At 41.0% G+C, this 17,174-nt stretch overlaps 1 protein-coding gene across 2 annotated transcripts in view; it reads right to left on the reverse strand.

The window, feature by feature from the left end:
• The window catches only part of LOC108795773 (latent-transforming growth factor beta-binding protein 3-like), a 305,365-nt gene that overhangs the window by 113,758 nt on the left and 174,433 nt on the right, over window positions 1-17,174 (reverse strand). For both annotated transcript variants that reach the window (XM_018567072.1, XM_018567071.1), the window contains 5 exons: window positions 16,629-16,760; window positions 15,599-15,727; window positions 6,445-6,564; window positions 3,879-4,007; window positions 3,622-3,789 (listed from right to left, as the gene is read on the reverse strand). In XM_018567072.1, coding sequence (XP_018422574.1) covers window positions 3,622-3,789; window positions 3,879-4,007; window positions 6,445-6,564; window positions 15,599-15,727; window positions 16,629-16,760 — 678 coding nt within the window. The remainder of the gene's footprint in view (window positions 1-3,621; window positions 3,790-3,878; window positions 4,008-6,444; window positions 6,565-15,598; window positions 15,728-16,628; window positions 16,761-17,174) is intronic.

The following is a 17,174-nucleotide window of genomic DNA, read 5'->3' on the forward strand; positions in this document are numbered from 1 at the left end:
CAACCATTTAATATCACTGTAACTGTGACACTGTGACAAGAGGTGAGGGCAAATCAGAGATACAGGCATCAATGAAAACATGAGAGGTAGAAACTCTTTCCCATGCTATTCACATTAGAAAACAGAAAACATATCAAATGTTTAAACTGAGAAAAGTTTACATTTTAAGAAATAAATAATGTAATTTTGAAAATAATAGCAGCAACACGTCTCCAAAAAAGTTGGGACAGGGCCATGTTTACCACTGTGTAGCATCCCCTCTTCTTTTAACACACTCTGTAAATGTCTGGGAACGGAGGAGACCATTTGCTGGAGCTTTGGGAGATGAATCTTGTCCCATTGTTCCCCGATATAGAATTCTAACCGCTCAACAGTCCTGGATCTTCTTTGTCGTATTTTTTATTTCCAGCTGCTGCAAATATTTTCAATTGGTGAAAGGTCTGGACTGCAAGCAGGCCAGTTAAGCACCTAGACTCTTCTGCTATGAAGCCATGCATCTAATGCAGTTTAGCATTGTCCTGCTGAAATATGTAAGGACTTCCCTAAAAAAGATGTTGGTTGGAAGGGAGCATTTGCTGCTCTCTAACCTAGATATATCTTTCAGCATTAATGGTGCCGTTCCAGATGTGAAAGCTGCCCATTCCATATGCACTAATAATAAGCCGGAAGGTCCCTCTTCTGTTTAGTCTGGAGGATGCGCCACCCATGGTTGCCAAAAAGAACGTCAAATTTTTATTAGTCTCACCACAAAACAGTTTTCCACTTGACGACCTACCATTTTAAATGAGCTTTGGCCCAGAGAAGATGCCTGCGTTTCTGGACCATGTTCAGATATGGCTTCTTCTTTGAATGATAGAGCTTTAACTTGCATTTTTGAATGGCACAGTAAATTGTGTTCACAGACAGTGATTTTTGGAAGTATTGCTGAGCCCATTTAGTGATGTGCTTTACAGAATCATGCCTGTTTTTAATGCAGTGCCGTCTGAGGGCCCCAACATCATGGGCAGTAAATATTACTTTTGAGGCTTGGCCCTTGTGCACAGAGATTTCCCCAGATTCTCTGAGTATTTTGATATTATGTACTGTATTTGCGTCTCACCAGGGCAGTGTACAGATGTCGCCAGGCTGCGTTTGCGTCTCACTAGGCTGCAAACAGATGTCCCCAGGGGTGCATTTGCGTCTCACCAGGCTGCGTACAGGTGTCACCAGGGTTGCGTTTATGTTTCACCAGGGCAGTGTACAGATGTCACCAGGCTGCGTTTGCGTCTCACCAGGGCAGTGTACAGATGTCACAAGGCTGCGTTTGCGTCTCACCAGTGGAGCATACAGATGTCACCAGGCTGCATGTGGGGCTCTGTAAGTGGGCGCCGGCTGAACGATTGGGTGCCGATCTTCTGCCACCTCCGGGGCTGTTTGATCAGTGTGGGGCTCTGCTTGGCTGTGCCTGCGCCGGGAAGGAGGAGAAGGAGATATTGGGGCTGGACAGACACAGCCAAGGACAGCTACTGCTAGGTCCCCACAAGCGCGGGACCTCGGCAGCTGATTCATTAAAAACATTTAACCTCCCTGGCGGTATTCCCGAGTGTGCGCTGTGTCCTCCAGCCGATGCCGGCATCCGTCTTCCGGGTTCTGTCCCTTGTGAGCGCCTGCATCGCAGGGGGGCGGAACCGGCGGGAGATTTAAAAATAAATATAGAAAAAAAGGAATACAAAACAGAAGAAAAAAAGAAATAAAAAACTGAGATAAATCAGACCGCCAGGGAGGTTAAAGGGCCAGTATTGGCTTTTAGAATCAAGGCATTTTTAGGAGTACAAGTACTCCTGAAATGCTAGTATCGGTAGTGGGACATCCCTATTGATGGGGATCTACATCGCTGGACGACATGATTGACCATTTGATTGCTTCGATGGACACTTGTTTGTGGTTTTTTTTTACTTAATAAAGAAATTGTCAAAAGCTGTCTTGTGTTTTTGTTCAAATAAAGGACTTTTTCAAGGTGTGATGTGTTTATTTACTATTTTAATTACTATTGGTGAATGAGTAGGGGTAACAACTACTGCCTACTCATTTACAAGGGGAAGGCGGCATCTGGGTGCTCCCTTTAGGTTTTATTTTTGAAAGAACAGCAAAATTTGGCTGCTGAAAATGTTCTGACAAAAATGGTACTTTAGTAGTAATGCCGAAAATGAGGCTGAAAATTCAGTGCACTCAGATTCCTGTTGCTCTCCCCCACCTGTTTGACAGCTTCCTTTTCATTCATAATAGGGGCTGCAGAAAAAGAGATTGAGGACTCTGTGTCTTCAGTCTCTTTTTCTATTTTAAAAGGGAAATATCAGGGACTGTTTAGACCCCTGATATTTTCCAAAAAGGTATATTCCAAAATCACTTTTTTAAAAGGAGCCAGCTATAACAAAATATACAAATATTACAGAAACACAAACCTTTCCTGCCTTTTTTTTCAAACCCAGACAAAAACAAGTCTTTCACAGCTTTACTGATTTTTCCCTTTAGGATTCCTATGTATGAAACCAAAACTATTCTTAAAAATACAACATATTCGACCACTTATATGAGCAGAGAATGGTTAGCAGCAAAGATATTGCTCTCTAAAATGTTATCCAAAGGACATTGGTTAAAAACGAAATGTTTTATAGTCTGAGTGTTCGTAATGCAATGATTAAAAAAACTTGTATGGGTATTTCCACAAATACAATATCAGAAACTTCTTTTATACTGCTTTTTTTTGTTCATTTTAATCCCCGTTATTGTGTTTGGGAGTCCTCAAATACTGCAAAACTTGCAAACTGCAAATGCTTCAGCATTTTTCTCTCCTGTATTAAAAAAAATGCCCAAGCTCTACATACCCTCTCCACTCTCCAGCACTGTTCCCTGCAGGCTCAGTGTAGCACTGCCATTCCTCTCCAGGCAAAATAACAGTCAGCATCATTCTACATGTCATAATGCAGCCTGGGTGCTCCCAGACTGAGCGGTGCTCATACATGATTATGTGAGCCTGCTCAGTCCAGAGAAGGAAAGACCTGTGATATCACTGGACTGGACTGGATAGAAGAGTGGAAAAATTAGTTTAGAGCTGTTTTGTTTAACAACAAAAAAAAAAAAGATCTGGGGGCACCGGGGGATGGGGATGGTCACTTTTAGTCAAGATACCTGGAGTTCCATTTTAAGCTTAAGTTATAGTCATATTAAAGCATATTTACACTCCAAAATGTAAACAAATGCTAGAAGTTACGGATTTATGAAAAAATTTCCTTTTTCCGCAAGCAATTTTTTATTTTCTGTGTAAACTATATGATGCATGGTGCCATCAGTGACTTGAGACCATTGCCACTGGACTCAGAAGCATTGGCAGTGGAGATGATGGCGGCGTAGGATGCAGCGGTGACAGGTGCCTGGACCCTTCACCACTGGAGAACAGCACAGAGGGAGGTAGGCATGTATCATATTCTGCAAGTATGCTGTGGATTTTTGCAGATTATGGCAAACGCTCACCTCCCACCAACAAAGCTTACTTCCACTTTAAAGAGCCAGTATCACAAACAAATATATTCAGATATACAGATACACATTGAGAAAAAATATATTATAAAAATTAAGGTGTACCTGAGTGGTGCACAGGGCAAGGGTAGATCTCACAGTGGTCACCCCATCCTGCCCCCAAAGAACAGCAGCATTGCTCTTTTGTTACATTTACAGCAAGAACACTGTCACAGAACAGAGTGTCATCCAGACTCAGAAAGCAGTCTCGAAGATCCAGTCCACGGGAAACTTCTTTATAGGGGGAAAACAGAGAGTATGTGAGAGACAAGTTGGCAGATCTATCTATCTCGAATACATCAAATATTAAATAGGATACACACCCTCACATTTCTTGTGGTCCTCAGTAGGTGCATAGCCAGGGTCACAAATACACATATATGATCCATCCAGATTCTCACATTTGCCATGAGGTGAGCAGATTTCGGAGAATAGGGAGCATTCATCTATTTCTGGAGATGCAAAAATCAAGAAAGTTTGAATGAAAATTAAATTTCCCATTTTTGTGCAGCCAACTAAGATTTTCTAAACCTTCCTAAAAAATTCAAAGTTTGCTTTTTGTAACCATGGCACCAACATGGACTTCCCAGAATTTTAATCCCCCTGTTCTTGCAATCAGCTGTTTTTCAGACATCTCTATCCTGTCCTTAGGTTTACAACAGTAAGTCTTTCATCTTGGTTGAGATACTTGCCAAATACTTTACACATCTAGAAGGATGCTACTACTTTGTTTCTTTTTACATGATTACAGAAGGTATTCCCTACCACTTAGCACATATTCAGAAAGCACAGAGGATTGGCCTGTCAGTACCAAGTGAACAGATGCATGAAAAAGTCTGCAATAATATGTTCTAAAATATTTACAAGGGATATAGTTGACCTAGACAGAATTGTTGTTCTTCTTTCAATAAACAATTTACTTTTAGTTTGTAGAAAGCTGTCAGAACTATTGGGCAAAAAGGAATCAATTTCAAAGGCCTATACATATTATTTTACAGATTTGTATGTGGGCATCGTGGTAGCCATTTTTTCTGCTTGCAAGTTTATTCTTCTTGGACAAAGACTCACAGAGAAGTTTAGGACTGTTCGCATAAACATTCTCAGGTCGTAAATTGTGGGGGTCTCAAGACACGCATAAGATAAGGATTGTGCCAGCATATGTAGGTTAAGATTAATGACTTTCATGCCTCTATTGAGGACAATCTACAGAGACTGGAATGTCTAAAGATTTTTTTTTCACTTTCAATGAATAGAAGATGGGGCTGATTTAAAAATTGCTTATGAAACCTTACTATTCATTGCAGTGATAAGATTGGCAATAATGTTATTATATTATTATATTATATGCAGCATCTATATGCCTATTTAATTGACTAATTTCAAGTAAATATTTTTACATGTACTTTTATAATATCCAAACTATATTCATTATATATTGTTTGAGTGTACCCATTGAAATATATTTGCGTGTATTATTAAGATGGGGGTTTTATATTTTTAAGTACATAGAATTAAGGTGGTATACACCACTGTATTTTTTTTATCTGTGAAAAGCCAATGTGTCTTGAAGTAATTACCTCACCTTAAAAGTATTTGGAGAAAGAATGTTGATTGCTTTAGGTTAGACTTTCTTAAAGTCACAAATCCACGAAGAGACGGTCAGTTGGACAAGAAGCTGTCATAGAATGACCTCCCACTATATTTATGGATTTGTACAAAGCTTAACTCAGAGGTTATCTTTCAACAAGATCTTTACAAAATAGTAAAATTAAATGAAATTACCTAAACTTTTACATAGAACAATAGTGCCCCCTTGTGGTGATTGTGAGGGAGAGGTATATGGTAAATTGATATATCTGCCATCATTAGTCACGTCAATAAGCACGTGGAAGACCAAACCAAACCCACATTCCATGGGGCGATAAAAGTGGTAGCAGGAGCCAGCAGAGGGAAATCCAACAAAGGGAGGCAGTAAGGAAATACATTCTAAGGGTATAGGTTGGAAGCTGAGGATGGCTGTCCAAGGAAACTGAACTAAAGAGAACCTGACCATCCCTTTCTGAACTGTGACCGCTGACTTCTTTCAGACAACTAATTTTAAATTTCTGGTAAAGTATAAATTTCTATATTTCTGTAGGCAATTGATTAGCCACATATATATTTGGATAGACCATTAGTTCTTGTAGGATCTGGATTGATTTGAGATCATTTTTAACTGCAGTACAAATTATGTCTTTCAATCTTGGGAGATAAATATATACATTTGTTATATACATTTGTATAATCTCCAGGAAACTGATTTCAGTTTCTAGTCAATGGTCTAGTCTGATATATATTGAATTAAATTGGTGGAATTTTTTTTCTTTACTTTGAATATAGTCTTGGCTTATAGTCAACCCTGTGCATGATGGGACAAATCTTGCCCATGCGCTGTTAAAAGTTTGAGTTGTGAATATCTGTTGCTGGGAGAAGTCACATGTCAATTCTGAACCTTTTGTTTTCTTATTCTGTGAGCTACTGATAAGATATCCATTGCATTTAAAAAGTTGTACATTTATATTTTGAATAATATCCTGTGGTAATAATGTTACACATTACCTGTGTTATTAAATTAATTGAAATTATTTGATCCTTATTCTTTGTTTGTCACCAATTATATTTTTATTATTATTCTGCACTGATTGTTAATTAATAAATATATATATTTTGTATACAATTGTATTCATCTTGTCTTCAAGTTAGCGCAAATAAAAGAACTTGTGTACATTTTGATTTATGGAAATAAGTTGGGAATCTCCTTAATTACAGATCCTTGCTTGTTTTCATAAATAAAAAAACTGTTTATCCGAGCAGTATAAACATTCTGACAAAGCATGATTACTAAATTACCTTGACATGTATGTTGATTGTGCAGTCTATAACCTGGAGGGCACACGCATCGGAAGGAGCCAGGGGTATTTATACACTGTCCTCCTATACATGGCTGTAATGTTGCACACTCATTGATGTCTGAAAAATATATACGTAGGCTAATATTGTGAAATCATTTAATAACAATTTGATCATTAGTTTTGGAGTAAGCTTATATCAATCTATATTATTTTATTTAGTTCATCTACAAACCAATACAACTTAAATTGAGTACATTATAATGTATCATGCAACCTTGATCACATATAACACAGTACTTTTGTTCCCACATTCTTAGCTGTGACCTGTCAGCCCACTTCTGGGCTTAGCAATAAACTACTCAAAATTCCCCAACAGCCACGCCTGTTGGGTAATAAACTCTCGGTTTTGACCCATCAGCTGGCCAGACTCACCGTATTGAAGTAACAATGAAGTGAGTCAAAACACAATTGTGCATTAGTATCCTAACTACTGGATCACAGGTGATGATGAACCATCAGGTGCCCACTTTCCCATTTTCTGCTTTGACTCATAGCTTCCCTAGAACCTCACTGGTGTAGTTGAAGCAGATCACAAATCGCCACAGATTTCCCGTTCTCTCTGTAGAGACTCAACAATAAACCATAAAGCGTTGTGTAGAGTCAACTGCACTCCATACAGTGTATTGACCTTTATATTATCAATTGTGGTGCTTGCAGAGATAAATCCGATAATTGCATACATATACAGTCATGTCCAAAAATATTGGCATTTCTGTCAGATAATGCACCACTTTGGGCAGAAAATTTTTGCAATTACAAATGTTTAGGCAATCTCATGTTTATTTATTTTGTTTGTATTGGTATGACACAAAAACGTGGAGAAAAAAAGCCAAATCTGACACATTCCATGAGAATGTCTAAACATTTGTAATTGCAACAATTTTCTGCCCAAAGTGGTGCATTATCTTTTTTTTTTTTTTTTTATTTTATTTTAGCGTTTTCATAAAACAGGTCATCACAAACAAAACACAATACATAAATCAGCTATCACATATCTTTTCCACATGTGAGATCTAGACTGGGCCCAACCAGCCCCAAATAAATTCACAAAGTAACCTGAGCATAGTAAGAGCATATAGGGAGGGTCTGGGGGCTGCGTATAGGCAATGGAAAAGGACTGTCGCAGTGGCAATATTTCATCTACACTATTAGGCGAGACGTGCGATGTTTCCGAGCTACGCGCAGTCTGAGGGAGCTGGCTATCATGAGCGAGGTCACCCGAGAGTGTTATGTAGATATTGGCCACTGTGAGATAGCCGAGCACTTCCGACAAGGACAAGACAAGAACGGAGGGTAGGAGTTATTGGTGGTGTATAATGGTTAAATGATTCAGCTTCTATCATTAAGTTTCAGAGTAACTGTGCATCATAGGCAGTCTGACTCGACACGTTTAGTACATTTAGGGACACAGAGATCTTACTCAATTGGGAGACAGTAGGGATCCAAGTAGGGACTGTCAGAGGGGCACATTGTATGTTAGAACCAGCGGGGGGAGGAGGTGAGGTGAGTCATTCCCCCCCAGTGAAACAAGGGGCCCACTGGGAGACCATCAAAGTTCCATATTCTGGGGAGAAGAGGAACTCCAGCCAGTAGAACCATATCTTCCTAAATTTGGCATCCGTGTGATGCAAAGTGGCGGTCAGTTCCCCCATCACACGGATCTCATCCACTTTAGTGAGCCACAGTTTCACCGAGGGAAGAGCAGGACTCTTCCAGCATAGCGGTATGCAGGCTCTCGCCGCATTAATCAGGTGAATCAATAGGGATTTGCGGTACCGAGACCTGGATAAGGAGGTCCGATGTAGCAGGACAGCTGACGGGTCATCCACCAAGGAAACCCCGGTTAACTGAGTGGTGATACGGAGAACAGCATCCCAAAACTCTCCAAGCCGCGGACACGACCAGAAAATGTGCAAAATAGAGCCCACGTCTTGCTCGCATCTCCAGCAGGTCAGAGAGGACTGAGGAAACATCTTGTGGAGTTTGGCCGGTACAAAGTACCATCTTGTAAGTATTTTGTAGCCTGATTCTTGAATGGAACTGGCTATGGAGGCTTTATGTGCAAAGTGTAATACCGTGTCTTTTTGTTCCTGAGTAAAGGTCAGGCCCAAATCTCTCTCCCATTTGGCCAGGAAGACCGGATCATGGGTAAGCGGCGCTTGGGTCAGTACGGCATGTGCTGCGGCTAGGCCATGCTCCACATACTCTCCCTGCACACACCTCTCCTCAAAAGGGGTCAGGTCAACGCGCGGAGGGGAGGAGCCCAGCACACTAGAGAGGAAGTGGCGTAGTTGTAGGGCTTGCCATCTCAAAAGGGGAGGGTTCACCTTGGTGGCCAATGTTTGTAAACACAAATAGTCTCGAGCAGGCCAGAAGTGTCCGATACGGAACTGGTTAGATCGTCACGAAACGAGTAAATGCTCTATCCTCAAGACCCGGAATGAAAACTGGGTTGCCGATCACAGGGGTCATCAATGATGGGGACGTGCCAGTGGAAAGTAAACCGGACGAGGCCCGAAGGACTTTAAGTGTGTTACCTGCCAGCGGATGTTGAAGAAGTTCTCGGGATGGTAGCGTCCCAGTCCATAGCACTCATGCCAGGGACCAAGGAGAGGTGGTTTGTTCCAGTTATTCCAGTTGAAGCCAGCGTTTGTCTGAGGAAACTTTGCACCACTCACAAGCCCTGGCCATGTGAGTCGCCAGGTGGTAACGTATGGGGTCTGGGAATCCGATCCCCCCCCCGAGACTTGGGCAGTGCTAAGATGGTTTTATTTAGTCTGTGTGCGCCGTTTGCCCACAGAAAGGATGTAAACTCCCTACATACCGATTTCAAGAATGAGATTGGGATCCGGACGGGTAGTATTTGTAAAAGGTACTGGAGCCTTGGAAGAATATTCATCTTAAGTACGCTGTTCCTCCCGAACCAGGACAACGTGCGCTCCGACCATTTTGCTAGATCCCAGCGGACAGTGGTCAAGAAGGGGGGAAAGTTCGACTCGAAGACCTTGTCTATGGACGCTGGGATGTTCGTCCCAAAGTAGGTGATGTGGTCCAACGCCCAGCGAAAGGGGAAAGATGAGCTCAGACCAGTCATGGTGGAGGTGGAGACTGAGGTTGATCGCTTCAGATTTCTGTAGATTTATTTTGAAATTGGAGAGCTCTCCGTAGTTTGTCAGTTCCCGCATTAAATTGGGCTGACAGACAGTAGGTTTGGTTAAGAAGAACAGTAAGTCGTCTGCATACCCTGCAATTTTGTGAGAGTTGGGTCCCTGCAGGAGGCCAGAGATATCGGTGTTAGCCCTAACTTTACAAAGAAGCGGTTCTAATGTCAGGATATAAAGTAAGGGGGAAAGTGGGCAGCCTTGTCTGGTGCCATTTGACAGTGCAAAATAATTAGAATGGAGTGGAGTAAATGGCTGATATCCAGCGGCACATGTTATCCCCCAGTCCTATTGCACCTAATGTTGACCGGAGGAACGCCCAGTCAACACGGTCAAAGGCTTTTTCAGCGTCTGTCGATAATAGAATAGTAGGGATGTGTCTATTTGACGCCAGGTAAATTGCATTTAGCACTCTGACCGTGTTATCCTTGGCGTCCCTCCGCGGGACAAAGCCTACCTGGTCTGCATGTATCAGCCGGCATATCACCGTCAATCAACGATTGGCTATAATCTTGGAAAATAGTTTTAAGTCGACGTTCAACAAGGATAACGGACGGAAACTAGAACAGAGCAAGGGTGGTGCATTATCTGACAGAAATGCAGGGTGCCAATATTTTTGGCCATGACTGTATATTCTAAGATTTTCAATACACAATAGGACCAAAATTATGATCACAACAAAAACTATATATATAATCATCATGTATATTATAGAGGGGTATTACCACACATTAACCCTATCCATATAAATATAAATGTAAAATGTGTTATTAATTATCATCAAAAGGACAATTGAGATAACATTTTGCATTCATCCCATTAGGTTTCAGTGGGCTTGATTTACTAAAATGAGCCATGTTCATGTTGCAAGTATATTTTCACTTTTAAAGGGAATTTTCACCATATTCACTAAGCTATGAATATCATGTGCAAGCAAAAAAAAACCAGGAATTTTGCTTGCACATGATTGGATGATGAAAGTCAGCACAGTTTCCCCGCATTCACCAAGCCAAGTTAAATTTCTCTTGCAAAGTGAAAATTATGCTGCTAAGTTAACATGCTTTGCTCCTTTAGTAAACCTTGTGTCTAGCTAATGAATCTAGTATGATACCTCCTTTTCATATTAGGTTTCTTCAAGATTTTTTTTTTCAATAGGAACACTGCAATTGTCTTTCATTGCTTGTAAGTTGTATGTTTGCTGATTCTGTCCCTCTTCCTCATGGTGCAATTGAAGTATAATTTAATAAGCATTTAGGGACATAAACAACAAACCTATTATTACCTGTTATAAATATATTTATTTTCATTTTTGTACCATTAACCACTTGATAACCGGGGTGTTAAACCCCCTTCCTGTCCAGGTCATTTTTCAGTATTCAGCGCTGTGGTACTTTGACATTTATTTCGTCATGCAACACTGTACTGAAATGAATTTTATAATCATTTTTGTGGATAAATAGAGCTTTCTTTTGGTGGTATTTAATCACCACCGGGATTTTTTTTTTAACTATATAATAAAAAAGAGCCCAAAACTTTGAAAAAAAAACTGTTTTCCCTACGTTATGTTATAAAACATTTATTGTTAAGCAATTTTTTGTTAAAATATAAAAGACGGGGTCATGTCAGGTAAATAGACACCAAACATGTCAAGCTTTAAAATTGTGCACGCCCGCGAAATCGCAAAAAACTACCATGCCTAAATGTGGTCATAGGCAATAATTTAAAAGCTTTTACCCCTCACCAGTATAGTGTTATCAGTGATTCATGGTCCTAGAATTATTGCTCTCACTGCGACGTTTGCGGCGATATGTAACATGTGTGTCGTAATCGTTGTTGCACGTAGGCACACCCAACGCGCATTTAAGTTTATAAGTGCGTGCACGCGGGGGTGGGGAACTTACAACTTTTTGGGGTGTTTTTACATTTTTTTAATATGAGACTTTCATCTTTTTTTTTTACTTTTTTTTTTTACACTTAACTTGATTGCTATCACATAAGGGGCTCAAAAGCCCACAATGTGATAGCTAGAAAACAATGACAGGTCCTCTTTGGAGACATCAGGGGTCCCAGTCGGGACTCATTTTTGTAGCAAGCAGTACATGAGTGGATCACAGAAAACAGAGGAGAGGGTTAGGTGTCCTGTGATTTACTCCAAGAAATTGATTTTACAGGTACAAAGAGAGGGAACAAAATGAGTTAGATTCCTTAACCAATGGAACATCCAAAAGCAGTCCAGCAGAGGGGCAGGCAATGCAGAAAACAATGGCTAACAGGCATAAGAAAAACAAAGACTAACCATAACAAGGAACCAAAGCAGAATGGGTCCACAGTTCAGAGGGCTACCTGAAGAACCCAGGCATCCACAGAGGTCTGAATGTCTACCTGGTAAAATTTGGCATATGTGAGCAAAGGACCAGGTAGCAACCTTGCAGATTTGGGAAACCGAAATCTGATGTTGGAAGTACTAACACTAGAACTATTAGCCCTAGCCCAAACCAGAAAGGGGGGAACTTTACTCTTAATGTCATAGGCCTCAACAATGGTTCAGCAAATCCACCTAGTGATAGAGCAATGAGGAACTGCTGCCCTGTACGGGGACTCTCAGACTGACAAGAGGAATCAGACTTGCAGATGAAGGACGGAAGGCAACCTTGCAAGTGAGTAGGGTCAGGGGGATATCTCAGAGAGTCTCAAAGGGCAGTTTCCGCCGTACCAACAGAATTAAGTTGAGGTCCCATGGAGTCAGCGGAATGCATACAGGGAACACAACATAAGCAACTCCCTGCTCAAAGGCTCTTGCTAGACAGTGAGAGGCAAGTGGCCTCTGGAAAAGAATTGCCAAGGCAGAAATTTGGCCAAACGCTGGTCTAGGCCAGACTAGAGAAAGGTAGTTTCTGTGATGAAACTTCCCCACTTTTCGCCAAGAGAAATAAGTCTTTCAGTTCAGACGCTAGACACGCATAAAATAACAGCTTCCAAGAGGGCTCTGTCCTTCAGGACCTAGGCTTTACCAGCCAGGCAGTTAAAGTCAGTGACCAAGAAGCAGGGTGTAATACAAGTCCTTGGGAAAGTAGTACTGGACAATCTGGAAGTTCCCACAAGAGTCTGCCAGGAGTTTGACTATGACCACATACCATGGTCTTCTGGGCCGATTGGGAGCAATGAGGATAACCAGAATGCCCTCTGTATCGATCCTGTGAAGGAGGTTAGGCATGAGTTTTAGAGGAGAGAAGGCATAAATCCTGCTGAACTGATCCCATGCAGTTACCAAGGCATCCAAAGCAAAGGAGGGAGCTCCAGGAGGTCCACAGCCAGCATCCTCCAATTGAGCCAAAGGTCCCAAGACACCTCCGGGTGAGGGGAGCATTCTCTGGAATCCAGACGTTGATGACTATGAAAGTCCACCTGACAATTTTTTACATCTGGAATGTGCACAATGGACAAGGCTGGGATGTAAAGTTCTGCCCAAGTCAGGATCAGGTGCGCTTCTCTTTGAGCTGGGCAACTTTTGATGCCTCGCTGATAGATGATGTAAGCCATGGCTGTGGCATTGTTCGACTGAATCCTGGTTGGGTGGCACTGTAGTTAGGGGGTCCAGTGTTGGAGGGACAACTTAATCGCCCTGAGCCAAGGATGTTGATTAGGAGATGAGATTACTCCATTGACAATGTTTCTTGAAACAATATGTTTCCTAGGGCTCCTCCCCAGGCTCATAGGCTGGCATCCATTGTTAGCACCTTCCATATATCGGTAGGAAGGATTTCCCTAAATCCAGTGCTGGGTTTTAGATTGACATTTCAGGGCAAGCTTTGTCTTGCTGGGCAAGTAAATGGAGAGGTCAAGGGACTGAGTTTGTTTGTTTCACACAGCCAGAATGCTGAGTTGAAATTGAGCATAGGAAACTGCCTCGAAGGTGGCTATCATCAAACTCAACACTTTCATGCAAAAGGAAACAGCCGGACATTTCTGGACTGCAAGGTCCGAGCACAAGAGTGTAAAGATAGGAGCTTTTCTGGGAAGAGAAAATGTCCAAGATCCGACCTAGGTACTGCAAATCAATGCTCTGTAGGGCTTGTATTGTCTGATGAAGACCCAAGTAACATTGGACAGGCCGAATGGAAAGACAACAAATTGGTAGTGTTGTGCACTCACAGAAAAGCATAGGTAGCGTTGATGGGAAGGAAAATGGGGATGTGCAAATATGCATCCTTTATGTTCACTGACACCAGAAAAATGCCCAGGTGAAGGGAGGCGATGAATAGGATGAATGTGTGGTAATATCCCTCTGCTATATAGTTGATGAATATTTATTTTATTTTTGCATGATCATAATTTTTGACCACATTGTGTATTAAAAATCTTAGAAATATGGGAATATCAGAAGAATTTATAGAGTAGGAATGGTTAACTTGAAGAGAGATGTGTACAGGTGAAACTCGAAAAATTAGAATATCGTGCAAAAGTTCATTTATTTCACTAATGCAACTTAAAAGGTGAAACTAATATATGAGATAGACTCATTACATGCAAAGCAAGATAGTTCAAGCCGTGATTTGTCATAATTGTGATGATTATGGCTTACAGCTCATGAAAACCCCAAATCCACAATCTCAGAAATTTTTTGGCAGTGTGGGCAGGTGCCAAGTCCTGCTGGAAAATGAAGTCAGCATCCCCATAGAGCTCGTCTGCGGAAGAAAGCATGAAGTGCTCCAAAATCTCCTGGTAGACGGCTAAGTTGCATTAGTGAAATAAATGAACTTTTGCACGATATTCTAATTTTTTGAGTTTCACCTGTATGTGTTTGATTATAAAGGGAACAACCAGCAGTAGAAGGGTTAATGCAAATGCTGTAAAGCGCATCACTGTTTTTTTTTTTAAATACCTTGCTAAGCAAAGATTTACTTACCTAAATACACCATCCCTGTCCTTCTCCACCATCGTCTCTGGGTGCAGGGGACTGGTAATCCAGCGATGTAGATGTGTCTGTGCCAGCTGGTCCCCAACACTCCCCTTTTGCTGACATCACCACTGAGAATCCCCTTCTGGATTCTGAGAGCACCCTGCTGCTGGACAGCAAATAGGGAGTGTCCTTGTCACACAGGCATTGATGTGGACACACAAAGAAAAACCCAACCTCCTGTACATAGCAGAAGAGAGAACATTCGGGAGTAGAATTTCATATGAACATTTTAGGTAAATAAAAAAGAGCATTTTTGAATTTTTCTTATTATGATTTGCGATTAGTTGGGGGGTGGGTTGAAGGCTGGAGTGGGGTTTAGGTGATTAAATGCATTGCCAGCTCAGTGCCTTTGAAGAAGTCTCTGACAAAATATGTCAGAGATACGATGGCTGCCTTTTTTATTGCAATGATTTTAAGTGCTTTTACATTTTACTAAAGCAGATTTATACTCCAAAGACTTTTTATGTTTCTGATATGATAACACCATCATTATGGATCCTCTAAAGAGACAGATGAAGAGAAGACAAGATCCAAGGGGATCATGGGTTGTACTCCTCCTGCACAGATAAGGTTCCTGTAAAGGTGGGAGTTGGGAGAGTTGAAAGTGCGTCACGTGAGCGTTCAGTGTTAATCTAGTAGTCGAAAGGCACAAACGTGTTTTGGCCACTTTTATTGTTGGTCCATCAGTTCATAATAGGCAGTGGGGGGGTTAAGCAGCGGGCACAGGCAGTGGTAATGTATAGTCTGCATATAAGGTTTTACTAGACCCTGGCTTGATATTGCAACTAAAAACATTGTTTCTAATAGTAGAAATTAACAAATGTGTGTAGATTTGCTTCACACAAGGAACTACATCAATGCTATATTAACAAGTCTTATATAGAACTGCTGACATCAAGTGAGATTCGAGCAGCTGGCATTTTTTGGCTGCATTGTTCAAATTTTAACAAGCAACTCCTCATTGTGCTCACCTTCACACAATAATGGTCTTCTGTTCTTCAATTTGTATCCTGTCTGACATTCACATTTATAGTAACCAGGAAAATTGACACAGCTGCGAGACTCTCCACACATTCCGGACCGCAAGCACTCATCGACATCTGGGATAGACTATATTGTTAGAACAGGGACAGGACCTCTGATAACGTATTTAACATTGTATTACTTCTATTTAAGGACATTTGTGTTGGCCATAAATCCTATACCATGGTCAGGTATAAAGTATGTGTGCAATTTACCACAAAACTATTTTTATATTTTTCAAATTAGTACACAGGGTACTATACTCTATAGGTTTTCTTTATGGTGCATACCATAAACAATCAACCAATTATACCACTATACCACTTATACCACAATAAACAATCAACCAATAGTGATGAGGTCAGCACCCCAACAAGCACCCTATACTGCAAAAATCACCAGGATCAGGCCCTGAACATGAAACATTGGTACCTTAAGTAATTATGTGAATAATTATAGCTTGGTAATCACAATCATAGGTAAAAATTAAATGGAAGCTGTCTCACTTTTTAGTTCCTTATTGCTAAAAACACCTAGTACACTGGTTGTTTGGGAAAATAAACAATGATTTTCTGTATACAGTAAATATACTACACATACTGTACTTTTCCACATACTTTTTTAAATACATTTTGCACCTGTTTAATTAGTACGCATAGTTCAAGAAATATTACTATAATATGCTGACTGAGTTTATTATAATATGCTCATTATATAGGAGTACATTCATAACAAAGATTGGATTACTGACAACTAAAAGATATTACAAGAAAAATACAATATTGTATGAAGTGCAACACATTAATGAATATACACTATCCTGATTTACCATTTATTTTTCCCTGGAAAATCACAGGTAATGTTGCTGTCTAACTAATACTGTCTGGTAATGTTCCTGCCTAACTAATAACATTATCAACCACCATTTTTTATATTGTGGCAAACAGGGCAAGATAGAAATTAAAATAGTTCCCTTACCCACACAAGATCTTGTTCCATGTGTTACATCCAGTCTGTACCCGTGATGACAATGACAGTTAAATGAGCCAACAGTGTTGAGGCATAATCCTTTTCCATGGCCACATGGGTCACTCTTACATTCATCAACATCTAGGGTACAGCAACAAATACACATTGCATAGTAGAGAGCATTAAGCACAAAATTTCCATATGTATTGTTTGATACTGTAAATTACACATTGTACAAAAAAAACCTACTATTTTGTATCTCGTTTATTTTATCTGGTTTGTATGTGCTGTAAGAGGTATGATACTTGCAGAGCCGGACTAACACCGGGCCTGGTGTGGGAGCTCCACCCACCCCTGCAAATAGACCCGGCCAAACCAAGCCGACACAGAGTCGCGACCAGGCCGAGCTGACCATGCAGCAGCGGCCCTCTATTCAATCATATCAGAGGGCTCTCTGATATGCCTGAGTAGAGAGCCGCATCTCCTGCAGCTGCAGCCTCCAGTCTCTCTGACCCCAGGGCCGGATTGACAGGGGCAGGTGAGCTCCCGCTCCAG

Source organism: Nanorana parkeri, unplaced genomic scaffold (assembly GCF_000935625.1).
Source record: "Nanorana parkeri isolate BGI_ZX_2015 unplaced genomic scaffold, ASM93562v1 scaffold1004, whole genome shotgun sequence".
In the NCBI taxonomy this organism is placed as follows: domain Eukaryota; kingdom Metazoa; phylum Chordata; class Amphibia; order Anura; family Dicroglossidae; genus Nanorana; species Nanorana parkeri.